The sequence below is a fragment of the Melopsittacus undulatus genome, chromosome 5 (genome assembly GCF_012275295.1).
Source record: "Melopsittacus undulatus isolate bMelUnd1 chromosome 5, bMelUnd1.mat.Z, whole genome shotgun sequence".
In the NCBI taxonomy this organism is placed as follows: Eukaryota; Metazoa; Chordata; class Aves; order Psittaciformes; family Psittaculidae; genus Melopsittacus; species Melopsittacus undulatus.
The window spans coordinates 86721310-86748574 of record NC_047531.1 but is presented as its reverse complement, the minus strand read 5'-3'; the positions used below and the strand labels follow the sequence as shown (position 1 = coordinate 86748574).

Sequence of the window (27265 nt, the reverse complement as noted above, 5' to 3'; positions counted from 1 at the left end):
TTGGGTTTGTTTTTTTTGTCTCTCTGATATTTGCTGAAAACATTCCTTGGTTTTGTTTCAGGTAGCTCATGACACATTTTCAATGTGGACATTATCTAAGCAAACTACAAGGACTGCTCTAGCAAGAGATTATTGTCTAGGTAAACTGTGTTCTTGTGTTGAGGATGTAAGAGGAGTGCTGAAAATTAGTACTCAAAGGGCTCCTTCAAATGTCTTGTGTTATTTCTCTATATGAGTACTTCCCTCCTCTGCCAGCACGAGACAATATCATATCTATTTGTGTTTAAACTGCTTCACTTGAGCAAGTGCTTCCTTTGTGAGCCCTCTTTGTATGATTTACACCTGATGTATATCATGGTAAATTTTTAAGTCAATGAAATGCACACATTGGAAAGTAATCAAATTGGCATAAATCAATTTACTGCTTGTCAGCTGAACCTCTTGCAAGGGAGATGCCTTATTTTGAAACAGCATGGGAGGGTAAGCCCATATATGTTTGAACTGGGAGGTTTGCACAGATTCAATGCACTTCAAAACAGGTTTGAGGTAAACTTCTGTGACTTCTGTGTGCAGACAAGGACTTTGTGACTGTGGTGAGGTCCATTCATGCTCGTCTCCCTGATGAGGAGTCTCTATTGATCTTCACTTTCTGTGCAAATCCTGCCTCTTCTGACAGCTGCTTGTTTCTGTTGTTAACATGGCTCTGTGAAGAGTTGTGAGACACAAGTGATGATAGACACGGAAGCTTCAACACTGATCTGTCTTCAGTCCCTCCATGTTACATGTTGAATGAGGTCAGGTACTGATCGGGGAAGGTTGGTATTAGATGGGTGAATCATGTTACACACATCCACCAACTGCTACTGACCACATGTGAAGAAACAGAGTGCTCAGAACTCCCTGCAAGCCTCTGTGGAGTCAGCAAGCAGCTACTTCCTGGTCCTGGCAGCTGGATTCCTGCAATAGTTTGGACTACTACGTATGTCCCCCCATGGCATGAGGGTTGGAACTAGAGGACCTTAAGATCAAGATGATGCTGTGAAGGAGTATCCTGCAAAAATGAATAAAGAGAGAGACTAGAAAGAAAAGCACTGCAGAGGTATCTGGGAATATGTAGTTACTTGTTCACAAGACATACAGCTTCTTACCACAAGAGGGGTTCCTTTGTGTAATGGTTTAATCCTCAGAAATACGTTTTTTTGTGCTGGGGCAAGGGAGATGATTTTGTTGAGTAAAATTCCAACAAGCAGACAGTGCTTACAGGAGCAAGCTGGTTTCATTTATAAAATTGACAGCCCTCTGGTCGTAAGGAGCACATCAGATACTTCATGTATCAATCCTGACTATTTCTGAAAGGCATCATTATCATACAGTGGTGAGAAAGATGTGTGGGTGAAGTTTGCCCCAGCACAGAATGCGTCCTTAATATAAAGAATGGAACTTTTACACCTGTATTTTTGAGCAGAGAAAAGGAAGAAGGTGACATAAATAGCTTTTAGGGAAATGGACCTTTTGGTGTGAGGGAAAAACACAAAAAAATAAGTTTTAAAAGAAATCTCACTAATTTGTTTGTGGCCCTCATGTAAATTCAAAATCTTTTCAGCAAAACCTAGCAATCAGATTTTCACAAACGTGCTTACAGATGGGAAGTCAACAACCACAAAAGGCTGCCTCCACTCCTCCCACTTAGTGCTTATCGTCTTGTGAGAGGACCAGAGCACAGTGGAGACTGGAGAAGAAAGCCTTTCTGATTATCTGTATACAGATTGCATTTGTATGGCATCCCTTCAGATGAGGTTCTCAAAATCTAATCTGTTTTTTCACTTTTTCCTATGGAAAAAAAAATATTTATGTCTGGACTGAAAGGAAGAAATCCCATGTATTTCCATAGGAGTAGCATGAATGTAGTTTCTTTAGAATTGGTTTCTTTTACTAGCCTGCAGCTGCTAAGCTGCAGAGGTCTCGCAGCTTTTTTGAGTTCGTTGTCAGCTCATGCAAAACAACAAGCTTTTTCTGGGCGCTGTTGCTTGGAACATTCCTGAGATTCTCCAATGGCTACTATTTCAGTGTCTTAATAAGGCAGCACTATAGCTGGGAAAGACAAGGAGATGGCTTTTCTAAACACTGTCTACACATGGATTCCTTTTATGGTCCAGCTTGCACAGTGGGGTATTCCTCTGAAGGTCAGCAACATGCATAACAAAGTGCTTCCCACTGCAGCTTACTTTTTGTTCACAGGCATCACATGTCTTGTGCCACATGTTCAGCCTCCTCTGAGAAGCGGGAATAAGAAATAGTTGGGTAGGGGAATGTAGCAAGAAGGGAATCAAGCAGTGTATGAAGTGCTGTGCATTTTGCATTAATGCTTTTGCTGTGCTCACTGTGGCTGCTGGATGTAGTTGTGAACACCATGTAGAGACTATATGTGCTTGTGCTGGGCTGATATTTCATTAAAAAAGCCCCTTAAGAATCTCCTCAGTATGGTTTCAGTGTTCAAGTCATCCCCCAGCAATACCAAGGGCAAGTTTTCATGTCATGCCCATGAATTTGTCTTTTCATTCTCCTAACAAAAAGGGATAGAGTGCTAATGACCTTTGCAAACCAGTGAGTTATGATGGCTGGAGGGGTTGTCTGTGCTGGAATGCCACAAGATGAATTTGTTTAGGAAAAAGGTTTGATTCCCTCCCTTCTCTCTTGTTCAAGCTGGCGAGTCTTTTCTCTCATTAACATGTAATCTTTTTAGTCTGAAGGGTTGCATAAGTTCCTTCAGGGCTATTGTCTTATTTTTTACCATTTTTCATGGGATGGATGAGTCATTTCAATACTCTAAAGAGAAGGAATATATTGGTGATTAATTTAATATGAGGAAATCCCCTACTAAGTAGTGAAAATCTCATGTTTTGTCAGGACTGAATATATGTACAGGATATATATAAATTGAATGAAGAAAATATATCTTCAAGGCAAACCAGAAACGTGTAGGCATATTCAATAGGTCTGTAATCTAATTTTTCATTTACTGATTATTGTCAGGTGGACTTATACAGTCCCTAATAAACTATGAAGACAAGTAAAAGCCTTAACTGTGTCACCAGCTCTGACACTATTTGAGGAAAGAGAATGCTTTAAGGTATTGTTGTGGTGACTCACATTTTAAAGTCCAACTTTCTCCATCTGTTTCCCTGTTGCTTCACTGGCTCCATCCTGATTTTACCTATTGTGCTCACATCATACTTACAATGAGATCCTGATATACCGACTTTGATATCATTATAGACCTTGCATGCTTGTGGTTATTCTGGCTTTGGAGGGAAAGTGACTTCTGAGTATGTTGGCTGCATGGTTTTGCAGGATACGGTATCTTGCTTTGAGGATGTAAAGGCAGAAATACACAGACATGGAATAAAGATCACAAAACATGCAGTTTGGTCGATGAAAGCTTTTAAACTCTTATCGATGCTTGCTGATAACAGAAGAATTCTGAAGTACTAACAATTATTAATGAATATGTTTTAAAGCAGAATAGATCTAGGAGGAAAGGGTTGGGCCCCAGTTAAGCTCAGAGGACCCTTTTAACAGGCTATGTCATACCTTCATAGCTGTCCCATGTTATGTTGCATTCAGTGTGTCAAAGCTTGCTTTCACTCATTTCAGTCTGAATTCTGTTTTCAGTGGTTGTGCACATTTAGCAATTACTCTGTATTTGAAGGATTGGTATAACTGAGAGCAGAGATCATCTGTCCTGTCCTCTTTATACTGCTGGAAGAAAATATTGGTAAGATGTCTTGGTGACTAGGAATGACTTTTCCGTCACCAACCCATCTTCCTTTATTTATTGGTTGTTTTTCCCTCAACTTGGCCTGTACTCTGTCATCAGTTTTTAAGCCAAATTCTTTATGGAAGTCAATAGGGAGTCCTGCGCAAAGGGAAATGACATAATGTTGCCCTTTAGGCCTACCTACAGAGAAGCAGACATGGGAAACAGGCACATTTTCCTAATTACAAAGCACTGAATATACAGCATGTGTTCATTTTCAGTTGACATCCGGCAGCTACCCAACATACTGCAAATTGGGACATTTGTATTCAAGACAATTGTTTTTAATAAAAATATTCTGAATGTTCTCTTTATTTGGATTACATATGGTAAATGTTGAGGTCTTCACTGCTTTGAGGCAAAGAATATGTCATTTTTATGGGGCGCATTGAGAGTTAATAGCTAAAATGTCTCCTTGTCCCACTGGAGTGAATGATTTTGTAAGCTGCCACATTTTATTCAAGAAGTAACTGGATTTTGTTAGAGATGTGTCTCTCTAGTTTGTAAAATGCTTTGGAAACAAAAGATGATTCTATAAGTGTGAGCTATTATCATGTGAACTGTCAACTTTTACAGGGGATGGGTTGGAGGTTCATGGCCCACTTCTGCAGTGCCTTCAAGTTGTTCTGCAGGGCAGGATAAACAGAGTTGCAAAAGGGGGGTTAAAATGAAGACTTTTTAGAATAGGATAATCTCTGTGTTAGGGAGAATCCAGACTATTTAACCTTATGTATTTAATTAGATGAAGTAAAGATGTAAGCATAAGGGCATAAACAAAGAAATTTGGTTAGAGGAGTCTGCTTGAAGAGAAGCTGAAAATCATAACTTCTGTTGAGAATAGTATCCCATTTTAACTCTTTTTACTTCTGCCTTTAGCACTGTAGTGACTCTTGTAAGCTATTTTGCCCATCCCCATAACCAGAGCATCTGAGATCTTGTCAGTTGTTTACTAAATGTGTATATCCCTGCATCATCCTTGTAACTTGGTAATGCTGTTCCTTTAGCTTTGCTAATAGGGAATGAAGAGGGACTCAGTGACGCCCCAAAAACCTGTCAGATGGGATGCATGAATCCTTGTTGCTTGACTCTTTGTTTATTAGATCTTCTCCAAGCTGCAAGCTACGTAATTTGGAGAATGATGTAGAAATCACCCAGGCCCAGTTTTTTGCACTAGCATTTTGGTATGGGATATTTTTAGAAGGAGAAGTGTTCTGCATAAGATTTAGGGTCATTAGATCAGAAGTTGTCCCACCTCTGTTGGTTACATTTAGTAAGAACTGTGTATATTTTGTTGCATAGAAAATTGGATGTGAAGGCTTTGTTTCTCTCTGCCACACACTCACTGTTGATTCTTAGATGTTGATATGGAGATGCTGCAGTTCATGTGTTGATGATTTCCCCTGGCAAGAGAAGATAATTAGGTGGACAGTCTGATAATGCTGGTCCTGTTAGCTGTTAGGTGGCTGGCACTGAGATGGCATGAGCTGATTTGCACAACCTGTAGGGTTTGGGCAGAGCAGCTCTGTTCTTAATTAAAGAAACACTTCCCAGAAGCTGGAGAAGAGTAATAGTGCCTTCTTGTAACCCTTTTCCACTGGATTTTTGAAATTTCACTTGTTATAGCTTCTGTTTAAGGATAGACTGAAGAGACTTTCAAATGCCTGTGCAAGCTTTAGAATCACATCTTGAATGGTCAGTGGATAGGGAACTTTAATGTTTTGCTGAGCATCTGTGTGAGAGGACGTGGAAGACATATGGAGGCTTGTTCTGGCCAAAACCAACAAACATGATGCTGATTTTTTTGGGAAAGCAATCAGAAAATAGGACAGGAGCAATACCAGAGTCTTTGACTGAAGGAACTTTTCTGCCATTTGTGAACTGGATTCACCATCTGGGATAGCAGCTATGGTCGTATCAGCTTATTTTTTCCCCCCTGTTTTTGTCTTCCTATTTTATTTTTCTTTTTCCTTAAACCAGAACCACATCCAAATTTCTTGTGAATGTGCCTTTGTCATCATGTGTTTAGGCTGTCATAACATATTTTACCTCAAACTCCATCGTTAATCACTTAGTGGCAGACCTGGGAATAGAAGCCATGTCAGCCACAGGACCGCATCATCTCTCTAATGCAGAGAACAGATGTGAGCTTTCTTATAGAGCAGCCTGCTCTGCAATTTGCTTGCAAGCTGTATTTTGAGCATCATATAAACCAGGGCAAATGCAAGTTCACTTTTTAATAAAGAGTGATATGAGCCTCAAAAGACAGAATTTCTTGCCACCTTGCTTATGCAGGGGAAGGGAATGTGGCAGCTGAGCTTGTTCATTTAGTGAATACTGTGAGCAGATAATAAATTAAGACTTTTATAAGAAAAAAAATGTTGCCTATGTAACATAACTCCATTTTCTAAACTTCTTCCACCTTAGCCCCACTACTAACTATTTGTCAGTTAAATATGCTAGGAGTAGTGAGCTGCTGACCACAGAATTTGGGATGGGGGGGGATAAGAGTTATTACCCAGTTCCAAAAGCTGTAATACTGGATACCAGAAAGAATGTGAGTCAGATGTAGATGAAGCTGTTGAGTTGCCATTGGTAGAACAGAATGTACTGTACTATCCAGCTATGTTTTTTTCTGTGTCTAAAACCATATACTATGACTGAAATGTTGATGTCAGTCTGTAGCACTTGTGTGGTTTATAGGCTTCTCATTATGTCACTAAACTATGTGCAACAGATTAAACTACAATTAAAATTCCATGTCTCAAAATGGCTTATTTTGCTGTGCTAACTTTTCTCTGCTTCCACACAGAGTTGCATGCAAGTGGAGAGAGTCTTATCATTGAGGCAGTCAAAGGTTCCTGTTTGTTATTCCTTCTGTGGGCAAAATTATATTGATTTCATTGTTACAAAGAAAAGGCTGAAAGGCTTGTATGCTCATTGCTCATGAAAACCTGTACTGGTAGAAACTTTTGGTGACAGGGAGCTAGAAAAGAGTGCAGAAATTGGGAAACTTTATCCCAAACCCTTTTTTACAAATGAAACTGGGGAGCAGGAAGAGGAGGAGAAGGATGAAGAAGCAAAGCTCTACATTTCCTTCAAGGCAACAATGAACAGCCCAGGTTTTCTCCAGATGGAGAACACTCTCTGAAGTGGTAAATTATTCCATTAAGAAATAAGGGTAAAGGCCTTACATCCTAGTAGTGAGCTGCGAACCTCAGTGTCCTGAGAGGGAAAGGGAGCAGGGCAGAATGCTTTCTGTTTCTAGTGACTGGCACAGGAGTCTATGGTATCACTGAAACATGTGCTGCTGCAATGTGAATTTTGCTTTGCTGCTTGGCTTCTCTCTTCTACATTAGCTAAATCTTGCTTAGCAACTCCTCTTTTGCTGCTAGGTGTATGTAATTTCAAATCAGCAGTGTTTCAGTACTAGCTGGAGTCAAAAATTATAAACTAAAGATTTACGCTGAATGTGAACTCAAAACTAGTTTAAGCTCTTCTTTTCTTGAACTGCAACTCAGTCCCAATCATTACCTTAAAACGCCTCTTTTTAAATCAAATCTTGACTTGAATAGAAGGAGCCAAACTGGAGTCAAACAAAAGCTGAGCTCAAAAATAATACGTTATTTGAACTTTATGATTAGAACTGCACTCCAAAGTCCCTTACATGTATGCAGTGAAGAGAAAGGCCTCTGCTCCAAAATTCTTGCAATCTTAACTGGTACAGGGTATGCACAGCTGACCGACAGAGAAGCTGCAGAACATAATCAGGCAATTATAATTAACACCAACTGTGGTCACAACTCAGCTAATTAACTGTGGAGTCATCAGCATATGTGACCCAGGCTCTGTGATTGCAGTGAAAGACAAACTTATTAAGGAGATCTGACAAAACAGGATTTCTCTCACCTACTGTGGCACCCCAAGATGCAACTGGTTACCTGGAACCAGAAGATAAAATGAAAGGATATAGTTCCAGTAATATGTTGAAGTCGGGCCATTGGTCATCCTGTTAGACTCATTGAATGTGACACATGCACTTTATCATGTGCAGGTGATGGGTATACAGACCTCTTCCCCATTCATATCACAGGTGTATCCTACCCTGAAAGAACATACTAGCACTATGTGCAATCTGATATCATAACATATCTCAGCAAAGCCTCCCATGGATTTCAAAAGTATATTCACAAATTACCAAAACAGTAAGAATATATGCTGGCGCATACTGGGAGTAGTCAGCCTCTGCTTTCTTTCAGGCTCTGCATGTGATCCCTTCCGTTCCCTTCCTTTCTGTTCCCATTGTGTTTTGAATGTCAAAACCACTCAGTACTCCCAGAAGTGGCTTCTAAGCCCTCCATATGACCCAGGGAATGCTTACTTTTCTATGACCATCTTCACCTTTTGGAAGATGTGTGGTGCTTTGTGTTCCATTTTCTTCTAAATGAAACATGTTCCATGTATTTCTCAGCCCTCCACTCCCAAAGACCAACACCAGTGAAATATTTAAAAATGGAAGAACAGACTAGGAAAAAGAATAAATTTATAAAACATCTCCCATAAGATGAGTTGCTGGTAAACTGTGCCACAAAACTCTACCTCAGTTGGTTTTCCAGTGGTGCAGGATTGTACCCAGGGCACCTGGCTTACACGGTAGCCCAAGCACAGTCCATCCCTCCCTGTGTCATCACAGGCGCTCCTCGCTCCAGGCTCTTGCTGCGTGGATGCCCAGGGGCACCCATGGAGGTGCTGAGAAACTTGCACACTCCTTATTTCAGCTTAGCACCTCGCATTGCAGGTCTCCAGCTGCTGGCCTGTATGTGAATGGGTATTTGGCTTGTGATAAATGTACCAAAGTGTTTTTTTAATTCCCTCCCTTTAGTACTTAATGCTTAATTGTCAGCATCCAGGAAAGCCATGTTTAGACTGCAATGGAAACAGGTACCGTTATGGCTAGCTGACGCAAGAGTGGTTTATTTTCCATTTTAATAGTTCTTTAAACAGATCCTGCATTCATATACAGCTCCTTTGTTGGAATAAAAATCTTTGTCGTAGGCTACCAGACAGCTATAAATAGCCATCATGAGTATTTATGCTGACGATAATCTCAGGAGAAGGTATTTTTAACTTTGCACATTGTTTAGAATAGGAAATTCTTTTAATGCCCACATTTTCCATTCCCGATGCTATTAGTTTTTCCCCACAGCCTCTTATGATGTATTCCTCTTTTTCTTTCTCCTTCTCATTTCTTTCAAGTTTCAAGGTTACAGCCAATCTGCTCCAGAGGCAGGCTTGAGTTTATTTTTTTTTTTTAAGGAAAATGCTAACTTTGGCTTTTTGCGACTGTTTGGGAATTCAGTTCATTTCATGGGGCTATCGGAATTTAAGCGAGATATCTCACTAGGCTGTCACCGTAAGTTGGGTAATGAATGAGCACTTTATTTCTCTTGCACATGGAACTAATGTGCTTGTTAGAATAACAGTGGCCAATCTATTTTATATTCCCAGAGAAAGTATTCCACTTTTTTTGGCAAGTTTGTGAGAGCTGCTACTTGTACCAATACTCAAGTTAATGCTGGACAAAAAAAAGGTAGTATGCTGAACCATACTTCTAACTTAAAAATATGGTCCCCAATAAAGCCTGTTCTGACATAAGTCAATAAATAATTTTAATCTGCAAAATCATCAAATACTGTTTTAACTTGAAAACTCTGTGTAGACTGTGAGCCGCATTCAGAAGAGGTATAAGCTGACACAGTTTAAAGTGAAGCCTTTGAGAGAAGTTCACAGTTGACCTGCATTCTTGTCAGGGCTTTATTTCTTAAAAATATGGCTTTTAATCTTGAAAGTGACTGACACATGGGAAGCATCACAGTCAATGTGAATTAGACAACTTCTAGACAATGAAACCCTAGATGATCAGGGTGAAGTTTAGCTAATTATTTCACAGCTAAAATTAGATGAGATACATGCTGTCTGGAGAGCCAGATTTTAGAAGGCTTTTCAATACCTTGTGAGTTTGTCTTTGACAGTGTTGATCTCTCATGGGGCTCTGCAGAAGCCAGTCTGTAAGTGCTCTTGAAACTGTCACCCAAACTCCCTGCCACTGCCAGCAGCCACAGAGCATCCTTTTACTCCCTATGAGAAGGGATGGTGGTTTTGGAGGTAAAAGATGGATAGCTTTGCTTTCTCTGTAGAGTTGATAAGGACAGGATTTGTATTCTGTAACTCACCCCAGCCCTTCTTGTGAAACAATGCTCTTCACTTAGTGGGAATTGTATTTGTGTTTTTGAGAGCTCATGTTACTGTTAATTTGGCTATTATATTCATGTTTGCCACAAAAATATGGATAGAGATGTGTATGCATAATATGCAGTTTTGAAACACTGCTCTATATGAGGCAAGGGCTGGCGGCCACAGAGCCCACTCCCTGTGCTGATAAGAGAGAAGAAATTGGGAGGACAGGAAAACTCACACAAACCCTTTTCAGTCCAGACTGCATCTTGTTTTGATCTGTTGAGTGAGCCATGTAATATTCAGAAAGATCAGAGCTTAATATTAAATCTGTGGTGTTATTTTCCTGAAGACCACAGGTTAGTAAATATTCATATTAAACAGAAAATTTGACCTTCAAGACTATGTAAATGCTAGGGAAATCCTCTTGCTGCTTGGTGAGTGGAGAGAGGCTGAATGCTTAGATATGCCTCTCTGGAGAAACATGGTATATGCCATGTATCCAGGCAAAAGGGCTGGGTTCTTCTGTCCAAAGAAATCTGATCACCTACCCCAGGCAGCTATTTGTAGTCTTGGAAGGTCTTTGCTGAAAACCATCAGCAATCAACTGGGGCAAGAGCTCTGGGAAGTACAATGAGTAGGCAGTAAGCTCAGGTACCCTGGGAGTACTCCTACCCTGTGTGACCAAAACCCAGATGGGCACAAAGACTTGGTTTCATGGCTACCCTAGGGTCAGTACTGGCTGTGCTATTCCAGAAGGGAGGCCAATAAACATTGGAGGTCAGCAAGAAGAAAGGTGATGGATTGCAGCCACATTGATGTCTCAACTCCCAGGCCAAAGATCGAGGGTGCGTCATGAATGGAAGCTTTCTGCATGTGCCATAGCCTTTACTGAGAGGTGGTTTTGCTGAGTTAGCCTGTAAAGGTGCCAGGTGTAATGTGTCCACGAAAACCCGGCTGGAGACCACCAAGTTTCTCACATTCTCAGTTTACCGGATTTAGTGAAATGATTTCGTTTTCCCCTTGTCTTTCTTACCTGAATGGGTAACTGGGGCTTGATTCAGTCTTAGTATTTTTCTCTTTTTCTCTGTTGTCTAGAATGTGACTAGATCAAATTTCTCCCTTCTGTCATGAACATTAGTGGCTTATTCTTTTTACATGAAGATTTTTTCAACAATAAAATCTGTCCCAGATTGCAGTTACATAATATTCAAGGTCAGAGTAACCATAACAGAATCTGTCTCCCTCAGTAGGACTGCACTGATGGAAACAAAAATGACCCAGCAGGACTTTTTGCAGGATTTTGCTACTGCACACATCATTCAGTGAGACTTGATCCATGCAAGATAATGCCTTTTTAGGCCCATTGCATTGAGCTGTTTCATGCCTTAATTTTTTTAGTTATAAGGTAGAACAAGAAAGGTACTTGGGCTGTTCTCTCAGAGCATAATGGACTGCATAATTTCTTTGATATTGCTGTTCTATACATACTGTCAAGGGGCTTTGAATATGAAGTGTCATGAAATTAGAAATTAGTGTATCTGAAGGGGTGAAAAATCTTCTCAGAGATGTTTTGTGCTTGTGTTCTTTCTATTTCCTCTCCACTGTCTTCTCATCAGCAGAGTAATCTGTTTCCAGTTCTCGGTCATCCTCCCAGGAATTATTCATGTCAGAGGAAAAGCTTCAGTGTGCCTTCGGTGGTTTCACTGTGGGTGGAGGAATGATGATCTAGGGGAAAGCCAACCAGCTGAAAAACTCATGGTGCTTTCTTCATTCATATTTTTCTATACCTGATATTCTTTGCCCTCTATTCATGGTGGCTGGGAAAGTATTTTGTCTTTGAAATTTGTGAGGCCATAAGTAACTATTTTCAGAGAGTGTCAGGACAAAAATTTTGCAGTTTCACTGACTGAAGATCCTGTTACTAAAGGGACCTCCTATTCAGGTGTCATCATCCTCTGGTCATGACTGTAACTAAGTTCTCTATATTTAAATGTACATAGAAGAGCTGTGTACACTCATTGCTTATGGGCTCCCCCCAGTGAAATGAGCACACGATGTGACTACCTGGGGACAGAGGTGTAGAAGAGGTGTAAGGTGAGGAGAGTCTTCTTCCCATAATACAGCAAGATGGAAGCATACTATGCAGTGGATGGAAATTGCTAGAAAATCAAAATGCTGCCAGAACAAAAGGAATTTAGCCAACTGGCCTATGTTGAAAGTATGCCTGACTGTGCCATCCTAGTGCATTGGTGAGACCCTGAGAACTTCTTACAATTCTGGGTTAAATTCTGAAAATACAGTCTTGATGACTGCAAATATTTATAATATTGTGTGTAATTTGGTGGTAGCTTAAAAATTATTTTTAAAAGGTGCTTGACATCAGTAAAAATGCTTGGGCTTATCCTTCAAACCTTATGGGTAGCTTAACTTCAAGATTAAATGCCAGCTCTTGTAAGTATGGACAAAGGTAAAAACACTGTAGAATATCACTGTAATAGACTCAAAACTGTGCCAACAGTGGTTAATTTTGAAGGAAGCATTAATTTCCTTTTCCTGTTTCTCAAGAATTTTTATGTGTAGGAGAAATGCCTTTGCTGCATAGACATTTTTTAGAAGAATGGCTTGAAAGGGCACAAATAAGAGTCTGAATCCAAATGTTTTGCTAGTACTTAAAGAATCTTTGTTTAACTCTTGCTTCCTTCTTTTTAGTTCATGCTGGAATGTGGCTGGAGCCAAGATCAGTATAGGGCAGATATGGGTAAAAAAACAGCAGTGGAATAATGATAACTGCCTTTCCATCAAAAACTGTTTTGTTTGACTGGCTAGTACTTTAGCACAAAAAAGCAAAAGGAAGGATGCTTCACTCTTTTTTCTGCAGATACAAGGAAGAAAATGAACACAAACAGTGATTTTGAGATCCCAGGTTTGTGTAGGCTTCTCAGAATATTTACTCTGGGTACATTTGTCATCCAGGTTCGGGGGGGTAAGCACCAGGTGATGTCTGTTTCTGAGAATACCGTTTGGAGGTAGCAGTCCTGTGCTGAGCATGTGGCTTGTATAAATATTTAGAGGAGCACATTAGGTTTAAACTGGCTAAATAGACTCATAGACAAGAGCTGGAGCACCTGGTTACTGAAGGTTGTTTGCTAACACTAGGTGTGGAATATAGACCGAATTGGAGTACCGTGTTGCTCTTCCCCATCAATAACACATTCTTAAAAACACACCAAGGGAAATTGCTGCATTTAGCTGAATAAATGGAAGTTACAGAACTAGTAAAATATGTTGTGTGCTCCTTCAGGCTGTTAGGGAGGTGATGAAATCATTCCCCCAGACCAAAACAGCAGTCCACCTGGGACTGCTCTCAGCCATATCATTGCTGGCAGCATTTGAGCTGATGTGTGTATCTGTGGGTGATGAGGGTGCCCCTCTGCTTTCTTTTTCTGCAGCTGGCAGCGTTGCTCTTCCTGCCATGAATGCATAGAGCAGAGCAACCCAGTTGCTATTCTTAGGTCTTAGTCTGAGTCTGTAGAGTGGGTAGTGGACTCTAAACATGAGCTCTGGGACAAAATGTATGCATGTGTGTAGATATCCTAACCTTTTAGTGACATGTATTTATTCAGCTGGTAAACAGTCCAAGCAAATTGTGTGTGCTGTGAAGTGTATCAGTTGTTTTATTTTACCTGCACTAGGTATGTTCTTCTTGAAGGGAGCTTTTCAGATACAGTAGTGCATACATGTAGAAATAAGGCATCTCATCTGACTGATTATTGTGGCTTTGTGGAGAGGTGGATTGGAAATGGCTTTGTCCAACCTACCTTTTAGGGAAGAGCCACTTCACACGGAAGGAGATAGCTAAGTAATTTGTTTTGATTTACTCAAACAGTCTCTTTTTCCGAACCTGTATTTGTGAGTAAGCTGTTCACAAATGAAGAAAGGTAAAGCAGAATATAGAGAAATTAAATATTTACCCTCATTTTAAATAATAGACCTTTTCTAAATTTATATGAGATGTCTGAGCCTCTTATGAGAAAACTAATAGAGGGACTCTTAACATAAGGTAGCAAATATTATGCTCATTGTTTATATCTGGGTCCTGTCTCCCTTAATTCTGATTTAGAGTCACAGTTCCCACAACAGAGGACACTTAAATAAATAATGCTCAAGTGATCTCTTTATTGCAGGCAGTTCACTTAGAGTCCTTTGCTTGGCTTGGCCATATGCAGTCAAGATATTGGGGCTTAGATGCATTCAAAAGATGGGAACAAATTAGTTTTTTCTATGCAGTTTCTAGTTTCCTTAACAGATGTTTAATTATATTGTTGAAAAATTTGATAGGCATTCCCCATTTGTTTTCAAGATCTATTTGTCACTGTTTAGAGCACATTATTTTTTTTTATCTCAGTGGTGTCTTAAAGTCTATAGGAAAAAAGCTGTTGCTTTAAGGTAACTTCTGTGAAAGACCTGCTCTAAATTACACTGCCATAGAAAGGCAGTGAATAGAGGAACTATATCTTTCGCTTAGTCCCGATTCTTCCAATACATTATGTTGAATGCATCTAGGTTCCTCAGGTAGCAAAGGACTGTAATGCACAGGGACAAGACTGCAGAATTAAGGATGCTTTGGCAACCTGATTTTGGAATGTTGGAGGTATATTCTTACCTTAACAGGTTTTTCTCCTTTTCTATGTGCTTGATTTTTTAGATGGGCATGTACAATGACATATGTCAGATTGACACAAAATAATATAGAATGTGTATGAAAGGCTACTATTATAAGTAGGGATTGTGTATACATACATGAAAAGAGCTTGTTATATCTCTAGCCACCCATACTGTACAATTATTTCTGATCTGTCTGTTAAGTTGCTCATGCAAATTGCACTTGAGCTTTGTGTGTTTCACCTCTGGATGAAAGCTATCCTTCTTCATTCAGTATTAGCAGGTTCAAAACTACTAGCCTGTGCTTGTTTTGGTTGTTTTGTTGGGTACGGACTGAATATTTATAACTTTAATAATTTTTGCCTGTAGAAGCGTTTAGACAGAAAACCTTTATGTAAAGTTCTCACTCCTACTTTTGAAACAGTATTTCACTACTAAGTGAAGGTAAGTGTTTTTGAAGAATTTCACAGAGTAATTATCCTATCAAATATTAAAGATAATAGGAGAGAAAGCTGGAAGTAACTTGTTGGAAGTGGTGTAGGTAGAGAATGCTGTAGGTTGAAGTAAACCACAGTGCTCTCTCTGGGCCTTTCAGCTGCTGTCTACTGTTTAAAATAATGTTTGTTCTTCATTTCATTGTGATATTTTGGCACTTCATGTGGATGGGGACCATAGTGATTGCTACTTAATTCATCAGGTTTAGTTTACACACTACAAATGCAGCTTCTAAGGTAGAAGAAGTAGTCCTTTGGCCCTTTCTTTACTGGGCCAGGGAACTCCTGAGAATAAGGAAGAGACTACTGTCTGCTTGATACTAAGCATATGGCTGGGCTGCTGCCTGGTCTTTACATAGACCATGCAAGATTGGGCAAGGCTCTCAACGCCTACTCCTTTCACTGTGCTTTTAAGGAAAGATCGTGAAGCATCTGGCCCTCAGCTAGAAAGTCAGAATGCAGGAAATGCCTTTGCATGTAGCATTTGCCAGCAGTGGTTTCTGGTATGTTGGTGGGTGGGTTCTGAACGTGGCCATCTTGATAAGAAAATGCCTAAAGCCAAACCCTGTTCATCCTTCATCAAAGAATCATTTTCTTTATCTCTCATTTCAATTAAATGTAGAGTTTCTAAAAACAAAAACTCATCGTACTCCTCTCAGAACCACATTTAACCTCTTAAGCCTTGTCACATGCATCAGGAGTAGCCAGGTCACAGTTAAGGATCAGGCTTATCTTCCCAGTTGAATCTATTTCAGTTGACGTTCTCCAAAGAATTTTGTATCCCCTGAAATTTTGTATGTTATGTCTTACTGTAAATGAGTTTTTTTCTGGGAAGATCTTAGAGGGAAAAAAAACCCAAAAATATTATGATGTTTCTAAAAGTGTCCCTATTTTGATTTTGTGAATTATAAAAATGTAAATATAAAATATTCTCCTGTCTAGAGATTATTATTATTCATATTTTTCATCCTAAGAAAGAATGGAGAAAGAAAACATACCATAATTTGATTTGGTTATTGGAGAGGTATAGTGTCTAGGGTTTGGGGTTTGAGAAGTACACTTTTAAAAATGTACTTGGGATTCAAATAGAAGGGAGTGGACAAAGTTGGCTTTTGACAAGGGATTACATTTAAGAGGAACGTATTTTGAAATAAGACTGATAGGAATAAAATACCATTGAAGGACCACACTATGTGTGTTTCTTTTCTGTACAGTTTCTTACACCCCCAAAATGCCTGTTATACACTATTCTTTGGGTTCAGAACTGGTCTAGGTCAGCTAGTTTTGTATAAGATCCCAAGTGTTGCAGATGTACACTTAAATCCTATCAAGTGATGCAGAATTAACCTTTGCCCTTGATGGTGCTTGGCCAGGCAGGTCTTACTTATTGTTGGTCCCTTCACAGTGCAGAGGGGTGGCTTGCTGGGGCTTGCTTGAGACACATGGAGCCACAGTGCACGGTGAAACCCATATAACCACATGTGTTTCTTGTAGTTGTGTTTCCCATCTGTCTTAGTTACATTAAGCACCCAAGCTCCCACCATGTGAGCTCAGGGTGCTGGTTTCCTGCCACATGGACTGCTGACACCACTGTCAGGTCTTCCTTGTACGTAAGGATGAGTGGAGGGGACATGTGGGTGAGGAGGAAGGGAGCAGGATGCCCTGTGGACAGCATCCCTTTGGAATCACCACTTCAGTTACACCATTGCCCTCAGACAGGCTGCCCAACCTTGCCATGAGGAAGAAGCCTCCTCGCCTGTTATGAATCCCATGTTGTCACAACACTAGACATGTACCACCCACCCTAAGATTGGTTTGGATTTCATTATGCAGTGTACTTTGAACAAGTATCAGTGTCCTTGACAGTTTTAATGAGCATTTCAGAAGTATGCATCTTGGCTCCCTTTCTCCTCTCTAAACACATTGGGAAAGCCCAAAGATCCTTGATTGATTTCTGAGCTATTTGGAGGCTTTAGAAGCTCTAGCTAAGATAACGTCTGGCTTATCAGAGCCTGAAACAGTCTTCTCAAGGGCTCCAACTTTAAAAAAGAGCTCAGTTTTATCACAGAACATCTCATCAATAGTTAGTGTACTTGTTGTCAAACTGACAAATTTTGTTTAATGCGTCCATTCTGCATTTAGGCTCTACATTGGCATTTGGAGCTGATGGGGTTTTCCTGCTTTCTACAGGGACAAATCCTGTATTCCTTGTTTAGTCTTAAGCTTAGAATTTCACAGCAGCTTCAGTGTAAATGAATGCTGGTGAAAAAGCTTGCAAGCCTTTTTTGAAAGAAAAAAAAGATTGTTCTCAAGTATTAAAAGTGTTTGAAACTCTGCCAAGTTTCTGAAAATGTTTCTGATTTCTCCCTTTCATAGTTTTCTGCGATATTTACTGGAAATATGATTTTACTGGTTCTGAAGAGTTTTAGTGAATAAAAGTGTCTAGTGGCTGTTTTAGTGAGATGTTGGTAGTTATGGCTCTGAGAACCTGGAAATGTTGGTCAGAAGCTCTGTAAACGCAAAGATGGTGCTCTAGGAACGGGTTTGTCTCCAGGTGCCTGCATTTTGGAATGATGAAAATGCTTACTTTCCAAACCTAAGTTGTTTAGTCTGGAAAGGTAAGACCCTGTTATAATGACTTTTTTCAGGAGGAAGGTTGTAATACTGCATATGCATGAATCTCTCCAGAACCTCTAAATCCCATAAAGGCCTGTGGAGGAGGAGTTCCTGGAACCCTTCCCATCCCATGAAGTTTATTCATAAAACATGATGCTCTGAAGCTTTCTCTAAGGGCACAAAACACTGTTATGAAACTGTAGCCACAGCCCTAGATCCCAGGCTGCAGCTTTGGGCAGATCTGGAGAGCTGATTTGCCTTTTGAAAGTGACAATTATTTCTCTTTGTAGTCAGTGGTCAATATTCGTCTATGCAAGTTGGACTATTACTGACCCTTTTGATAGCTATGATATTTAAATCTCCTTATGACAAGTCTGCCAGCTGTTTGGTGGAAAAAGCTGCATTTTTCTTAAGCCATTTATTGACTGCTTTTTCATCATAATATGAGGAATTGAATGGGAAATGTGGTATATTGCTGAGGATGCAAGACCACCCCAACAATGTGAGCTGGTAAGGGCTTCTTTTGTGTTCAGGAGTGTCAAAGGAGATTTGCCTGTTCTTTGCCTAGCAAAAGAACAGGTGAGGTTCAGGCCCTTTCTTTGCCATCTTGCAGCATGCCGAAAAACTGTACTGGCTAGTGCAAATTTAGGAAAGGTGTATTTTCATATGCAAATCAAGTCTCAGTGAACACTGTGCAGTGATGTGACAGATCCAGGACAATTGTACAGGGATGCTGATCTCTGTGAGAGTTGTCCAGCAACTGAACTTTAAAGATGGTGGCAAGGAAATAGTTCTGTATCCGTAAGTTTCCCTTAACCACAAGTGAATGCTTTTATTTGCTTTTCCTACTATCAGATCTGTGAGACTTTTCTCGCTCTCTTACTGAGCTGACTGATAAACTGGATGGTTACTTAAGCACATGATTAAAGCTCTCATGTGAGCTCCTGTGTTACACCCACAGAAAAGGTGTGGGGAATGCATGCCACCATATCCCTGCTCATGTGTCTCTGAGGTTACCCTCATCGTATGACCCATCTACCCAGTCTGTGTCCAGAACTCTTTAGGGTGTTGTGATGGTGGATGGGTAGGTTTTGAAGGGGGAACTTAACCCTGCTGTGATAAAGAAGCAGTCTTACAGCCTGGGGACTTTAGCTGTCACCCCATGGTGCTGCTTCATCCCTCAGTCACTGGCTGCTGGGCAGATGATGATGCTGTCCTAAGACTGTGAAAAGTAAAGGCAAAGAGTTGAGACAGACTTTTAATCTGCATAGATGTTTGTTTAAAATTGCATTTAATTATGGCTACCTTAATAAGATGTTCAAAGTTTAAAACTAAGACCTAGAAAAATAACAAAACAACGCATGTACAGTGTAAAGAGTTGTAGATGCATGTTTTCTTTCTTCCCATGGGCCTGCCTCCTGAGCTGCCCAAGGTTTAGCACTGGCAGAGGAGCTCAAGGCTTATGCGTAGGTGCTGGGGGCTTGAGCATGCTCAGCAGAAGATCAGAGCTGAAACACTTTCCTCACATCGTTCATGTGTTTGGTAAACAGCTCAGATGCTAAAGCATTTAGGCCTGTGGTACAAGGGTTTTTGTCCATGGTGCCAGCTGCTTGCCATTCTGGGCTGTGCTCAGGAGGCACTCAGCTGGGGTATGGTTATCTGTAACACTGCTTGCACTTGTCTTTGCCCAGGGCATCTGGGTAGTGCGTGTGAAGTCTGGAGCCTTAAGCACACTGGGCTGTCCTTTTGCAGACAGGCCAGGCCCCTTCATGTGGGCTTGAGGGTTTACAGTGTAGATAGGAAGAAATCATGGTCTTGAGATTTTGCTCATGATAGTGTAAGGTGTGACCTGAGAGCCACAGGAAGAGCTAGGAAGTAGATATGCAGTGTCTTTGTTACTAAATTACAATAGATTCCAGGTACTTCTGTGCAGAAATAAGTGTTAGCACTTGGGTATGCAGAGAAATAACAAAAAATCTAGCTGGGTCTTTTATTACACTGGGGTAATTTAAGTCCCCACATCATTACGTCTTTATGCACATGCTGTTATGTGAATAATGAACATCTATAGTGATTTCATTTTAACTCCTTGATACCCTTTTATGTGTATTACCTTGTAATAAGACCCTGCAGTGCAGAGAGCAGTGCCTGTATGAATCAGAGGCCCAGCTGCCTGCCTGCAGTGGGCAGAGGGAATTGTGCTGTGCAGGGAGGTGGTTGCTCAGTGGACCAGGTGCAGTGTGGTTTGTCTTTATTTCCCCATTGCTTTCCTCTAAACCATCAGGCGTGAACCATGGCTGGAGGCAAGAATCCATCCTTGATGGAATGTCATCCTGATCTGATATGACAGCCCTTGTGGAAGTGTTCAGCCTTGATCCTTTGTTGCTTTCAAGAGGGAAATCCCATTATATAACAACAGCACCAGTGAGGCTGGAAGATTTTGTCTTTAGGTTTCCATAAGACCAGAAGAAAGTGAAGAACGAAATCTTTTCCTTTCCTTTTGTTTTGTTCTGATTTGTTTTGTTTTGGTCTCCTTCAAAAAAGGAGACCTGTTGGAAAAAAATATGTTGGATGTATCCTGTTTCTTGAATAGTCAAGAAAATGTTACACCTCTAACACTGTTTAATCTCCTATTTGGTCCTGAAAGAAGCTGGAAAGGATTGCTGCACAGGGAGAATAACTTTCATGGGTTGCTAGGTCATCTTGGAAACTGAAAATGGATTGGGACAGGAGTGCTAAGGAGATTTATCAGACAGCAGGAGTTGTGAGTGAGTCTAAAGTTAGGATAGAGATTAGCATGTTGAGGAAACCTCTGTATGAACCGTAGAAGTGAAGGGGTGATGAGAAGGGTTTAGATCCACTCCTTGCCAGTTTGTTAAAGTGAATTTGAATGAAACTGAACATATAACTAGCCCCTAATTTCCAAAGCATTTTTGTGTGGGTTTAGCAATCTGATTCCTGTCAAACCCAATGACTGTCATATTGACGCAAATACCAGGCAATATTTAGAAAATTTGGGAAAGGTATTTTGCCAAGCAAGAAAAAACAACCCTTCTAACATGCATTCCTATAGGGATCAGAAATACAGAAGAAGGGGGAAAAAACACACTGGTGTGTTGGCCATTCTAACAGAAATCATACTGGACTGGTCCTTTTCTTGGAATGTGTTTTGAAGTCTTCCTCTGTCTGGAGGCTTTTGAAGGAAAGAAAAGACTCATCTTCTGTCTTGAATTAACTTTGTTAATGATTAACAGAGCAGTGCAGTATGTGTGGTGCGTTTTAATTAAATCAGAGGAGACATGATTTGGACAAGATTTTAGTTTCACTTTGAAAGTTATTAAATAAACTAACACTGTTTGCTCTCCAAAAGTTCCTGGGAGCATCCGGTTAGTCAGTAATCCCTGTGTAACCAGTGAAATAAAGCTCCTTCCAAAACAGCTATGGGCTGTTACCAGATACTAAAATAAATATTAAAAATGAGATAGGGATATAGCTGATCCTCAATCTGCATGAGGCAGGGTCCTGGTCGAGGCTCCAACTTAATATTTTTTAACTAAATTCAGAGCTAAGAGAGGTCCAGACTCGGTATTTCTAGTCGAGGTATTTGGAATACCTCTGAGCTGTTCAAGTGGCATAAGCTGTTGAACAGTCGCTGCCTTCAGTGGAATTCGGATGGCTTTTGCTAGCTGAGTTTATAGGGTTGTTTGTGAAGTGAGATCCCGAGCAGGGCTTGGATGCTGTTCACCAGTAAAATTCAGAGTATCATAAGATAGGAGCTTTTGGTACAGGAACGCGTCCATAAATTGGCCCAGCAGGAAATGCTCCTCTCTTTCCAGAGCTGCATGCATGTGTGCCTGTACACACATTTATATAAACTCTGCCAGCAGAGAAGGATCAAGCTTGAAGCCTGGACTTGGACCATGGCTTCAGGCTGAAGTGAGACAATGGATGCTCTCGCTGATGTGTGGTGTCACACAAGGGTGAATAGATCCCATGCTTCACACTTCATGAGTTTACTAGTGTTTACTGGAGTGTCTGTTAAGGAGCTTTGGCTTAGGCTTTTACTTATGCCTGCTCACCAGCAAAATTAAGGCATAACCTCTTGCTAGAGATGCATCTATCCTTTGTGTTTGTATCACACTTACCACATAGTGGGTTTTTCTGGCCTTTGTGGCTAACATTGAACTGAATAATAATGTTTAAAGCGTGCATGTTGATGTATTAAAAATAACATGAATAGTTTTATATAAAACCTGTTGTTGAAATTAACTATTGCCAGAAAGAGCTGGAGTGGAGAGAGATCCCATCTACATTATTGGCAGCCTATTCAGCTTTCTGTTTTGTGGACTCTGCAAGTGCTACATGGCTATGAGGAGAAGTTCTACAACTCCAGTCATGGGTTTCTGGGCTTTGAGTACTATCCTTTGCATTGCTAAAGCTGACATGAATTGATAGCAGTTATTACTCCAAGCAAGCTACAATTTAGGTACATGAGAGACAGCAAATTTTAAAATTTGCCAGCCAAAATAATGGATTGCTTTTTATTGTTGTGAGAATTGGCATGTGTCCCTGAAATACACAAAGCACAACAGAATGGGTGCAAAAGTGAATGGAGAAATGGTGGGCCCTCACCCCTGTTGCTGCTGTCTCATGGAGAGAAATGGGCTCCTGCTCAGAGAAGGAGGGGATCGGAGTCAGTCCCTCACTAGAGACAGTGCCAGAGCACAGGGAGAGGAGGTAAAGATAGCTTTTGTGAATGCTTCCCTCATACAGTTTCCTCCATTTCAGTTGCTTAAATTACCAGAAGGTGGCTATATCCTGGCTGTTATATGGATGCTATTGTTTGGATCTTAGCATTTATTTGAAAGAGGTGAAAACATAGCATAAAACAAAAGCTATGCTTTGGTTGAAATAGTCTATCACACCCTTGAAATATTATGCTGCTTTATTTCTGGATTGTGCATTGCCCCATAAGTAACTGATAGAGAATGCAAGCACCAGCAAATATGTTTTTCTAATCAGGTTTCAATTTACAGTGGAAGTTCTCATTGGAATATCGTTTTAATGCTTGTCTTGGAGTTTGTTTTGTTTACTGCTACAGCCACACATACAGTCAGTAACTATTCCATGTGAGAAGCAAGATAATATTAGTACATCAAGAACTGATGACAATCAGAGAAAATTCCCTGCAGAGGACCAAACTTCTGCCTGTGCCATCCAAGGCCAGCCTGTGCCAGCAAAGGAGGCATCCGATAGGACTGAGTTCTGCATGGGCTCTATATGGGTCTTCAGTACCTGGAAGTGCATTATTGCAAGTGTTTACAATTTCAGGCTTTAGGATTTTGAGTTTTAATGTAATAGGGTTGTGTTCCCAATCCCGCAGAACTTGTCTATGCAAAATGTAGCTCTGTTGTCTGCTAAGGCATTAGTTACATGATAATGTGTCCTTGTGAGCATGCAAACTCTGTTTGCATGTGACTCCATGATTTGCATATGCATATGTCCAACCCCACAACTGCATATTCCAATCTGAGTAAGGCTTTTATACATATATCCACTTACGTGGCTGTGTAAGTATTACTTGCAGGTTTCACTGAATGCATTAGAAGTTTTGGTGCTGCTGTTTTTTATAGGCATCCAGATGGATATAACTACAGGTTACAGTTAAAAGGAAAACTAGATGTCATAGCCATAGGACAGTTTCTTAGTACCGAACCCTGTAAGAGAACAGAAGACTTACCACTGGCAAATGGCAGAATCTCCTAGTGATATTTAGAACTTGTGATATTTAGAGCTGGACTTGAACAAAAATCCCAAAACATAGTAAGAGACAAGCCAACATTATTTAATGATGAAGTACATACCCTTGTTTTTATGAGTACCCAAGAGATTACTCCAAGACCTTATGTATGGGTTGCCAGACTTTACCTGCTGCATACAATTTAATGTGTCAAGTGTTCTAGAATGAAATCTCACAGGAGGGTGAATGCAGATGCTTTTTGCCCTGTGAGATGTATACACTGAGTTCCCTGCAGTGAACTGTACTGGGCATTTCAGAACAGACCTTAAAAAAGCCATCTGAGTTTGTCTGCTCCATGAGAACATGAAAGAGACTGTGGCATCTTCTATTTTCCCAGGGAGGGAACAGTTAAAAATATTCTTCAAACAAGAAGCAGATGTTCATGTCATTAGAATGGATTTTCATAAAAACAGAGTTGTGTTTCTCTTGCAAAATGCCAGTAGCTTTGCAAAACTCACTACAAGTCTGCTTCCTTATTTCAGACCAGTGGCACAGAGGAGAGGTAGTGCAGGGTGAGCTGTTTACTGTCTCTGAAACAAATCAGATATATTTCTGTAAGTTATTTACCTGCCCATTTTAAAACTGCCTCAACTTGGAAAAGAAGAGCTAAAGAAGCATGAGGATGTTTGAATAGCAGGGCAAAAACAGTGACTGGCGCAGCAAATCCACTGTTGAAAACCAGGTACAGAAAGGTATAGGCTACATATGGAAAGGTATGGGCTGGACAATGCATGTGAGCCTGTCAGGTTCTAAATTCACTGTAAGCTCAAAGGAAAAACGATTCCCAGGCTATTGTGATCAGCTCACTGGACAGTCTGCCTTGATACGTAATGGTTAAAATAATAAACAAAACATTAAGTGGCTCTCTGGATGACCTCTGGACATTCCTATTGTTAGTATGAGTAGATGTTGGAACCTCCCAGTAATAACTTCCTTTGGAAAGCTCTTATGGCTCCTTCCTCTTCCTCATCTTGCTGCTTTTAATATTGAGAAGCTAGAAAAGGCCTTGTAGTTTCTTTCCTTGTAGTAATTGATGAGCCTACATTCTTATGAGGCAATTTAACTCAAATTCATTGGTGCGAATGGCATCTCTCAAGTGCCCTAGTTTAGTTAGCTTCTCTTTTTAGTGTCTTGCTTAGGGGTTTTGATGTCCTGGAGCCAAGTAATAATCTCTGAAGCATCAGAATATTCAAGGAAAGCAGGTTGAGACACTCGTCTCCTGCCCCCATCATTGTTCATGCTTTAGATGACCATGTGAATAATTGAAATGATCTAGGGAAGGTGATTTGCTTCTTCCTGCTCCATATGCAAGATCTTCATCTAAGGGCTACAGTGTACCAAGAACAGTTCTCTTAATTAAGGTACTGAAAAAAGTGAACAACAAACATTTGGCTTTGCAATAATAGATTATTAAGTGCAAAGATCTAAAAGAGACTCAGGTCCTCCTCCTACATTTTTTTTTCTGGGAATTTTTTCCTTGTCTGTGTCAGACTCTTTCAGGGAATCAGTTCTGCTTTGATGCAAACTGACAGAGCTGCTGGCTCCTCACCCAACTCTGTTAATGCTTGAAATTGCATGTGTTGGCTTTGGAGAAGCCCTCTGTTGTGCTGCAGACTTCATCACAAATGTCTCTATAGCTCTTGTTACAACGGTGATGTTCCTCAGCTGAATGGGTCTTATGACTGATGGGTGCAGTGGAGGTAGAACATCAACTCTTGCATCTGGCATCTGATTAAAATGTGTATTTTGGCAGAACAACAATATAATCTCTTTTTAACTCATGCTCTTCCAGAGGGAAAAATGACTCCCCTCTCAACGCATTTGCACTGCCTTACATGTCCTCTTTCCCTTGAGGTAAGGGTAGAAGAAACGGAGATGGCCCTCCTGCTATACTATCCATCATCTCACTTGCAGATGTCTCTGCAATCACAGAAATGGAATCCATGTTTTTCGCTCTTTGCAATCAGCACTATTGACCTTTCCTTTCTCCAGACCAGAATTCCAGTATATTTTACACACTAGAAAGTGGAGGTTTTTTACATGTACTTTAGAACAAAGTGCTGGGGCTGCAGAAGGTGTACATGAAGAAATAGCAACTTCTTGGAGTATTTCAGACCTGTTTCTGAGTGTGCAAAAAAATTCTGAGCTTGTCCATGTGAATCATCCACCCTTTTCACAAAAATCTGTCTCCTTGAAGATGTAGAGGGAGATTTTGGGAGTTAAAAAACCTTGGTTATTGACTGCAGGATTTGAGCAGGATGTGAATGAGTATCAATACCTCTAGCATGCAGATGCTGGGTTCTTGCAAGCTCTGAGAAAAAAACTGTCAAGGTTGACACTTCCTTGGACATCCAGCATCCTGGCTTCCTGCAGAGAGGATTGCCTTGGCGCTCACTTCAAGGTAAGAGTGCCACCTACTGAACCCACACTCTCCTTCCCATAGAAGGGCGAGCTTGCAGTAGAGGTTTCCCTTTGGAGTACTAATCCATCCACACCCACTCTTGTAATTTATGAGGTTTAACAAGATCAGATCCTAGGGTGTAATGGCTGCAGCACTGCATAGTAAGCTGTTTCAGTTTACTCACATATGTGGGCTTAAAGGGGTATGAGAGCCAAGCATGTAAAATCATGGTAACTGATGGTGCCTCTATTTAAATTACTTACTTTGCATTTCTATTTCCTGCCTCATTCACTGGATTAGGTGGAAGAGCCTTGAGGAGAGTCTCTTAGGTTGGATTTAGCTCCAGCCCTGGTTTCATCCCTTTGCAAATACAAGATGTTCTTACCTGGACTGCAGTTTATCTTGCAACTGCTTCTCACCTCCCTGAATTTGTTCCTGTTTGGCAACCACCCTCCAGTCTTTTGAGCCACCTGATCAGGCTTGACCTTTCACAAGTTAGACTGGGTGCAAGTGTCTGCAAAATGCTTAAGCAATGATTTATGATCAAAAGGGAGGACTGTTTCCTGGACCATTGTTTTATATTTGGGTTCTCTCCCCTCATCATCTCTTGGCAGGCTAGAATGTGAGTTTCCTACAAGCAAATACTTGTGAAAGAACCTCTGTGCAGTGCTCAGGCTGCTTGGTGCTCAGACAAGCTTGCTTAAACAGCAGTGCTTCTTATGAAAGCTGAATGGGAAGCAAGCATTTATTGGTCAACTTGAGCAGCTGAGAGTCTGCAGGAGTTTTTGTGACGGGGACCCAGACATAGCAAAGAGGATCTATTAGAGAGAATACAGTAAAAAAAAATCAAATCATATGATCACAGAGCAGAGGCAAGTGAAGGGAGAGGAGGAGGATACAAGATAGATTATGAGCTTGACAGTAGGCAAATAGTGTCAATAGGGGAGCTACAGGACCGACCAAATGGTTAACCTGTGGGGTGGAAAGAGCATCCAATGAGTCTCGCATGCCTGAAAGGATAATGGCATTTTTATTATCTCATTCCACGCCCTGATCATCCGTCCATTTGCTCCCTGGAGCTGGCAGCAGTTCGCACTGATTCATACGCTGCAGACATGATCAGCAGATCATACTGCAGGCAGAGCTTGTCAAGCCTTTCCAAGTGAGTTGCCTATTTATTATGATATCTGTATGGATTTAGTCTTTTGGTGTTGTGTGGGAAATGCTGAATGTTGGCGATG

General features: G+C 40.6%; 1 protein-coding gene across 11 annotated transcripts in view; it reads left to right on the top strand.

Moving 5' to 3' along the window:
• The window catches only part of LOC101876724 (caldesmon), a 185170-nt gene that overhangs the window by 105858 nt on the left and 52047 nt on the right, over positions 1–27265 (top strand). The window contains exon 1 of one of the 11 annotated variants that reach the window (XM_031048122.2): positions 26820–27186. The exons of the other annotated variants lie outside the window; for them this stretch is intronic. Coding sequence (XP_030903982.2) covers positions 27140–27186 — 47 coding nt within the window. The 5' untranslated portion in view covers positions 26820–27139. Of the gene's footprint in view, positions 1–26819; positions 27187–27265 lie in introns of those variants that run through there. 11 annotated transcript variants of the gene reach the window in all.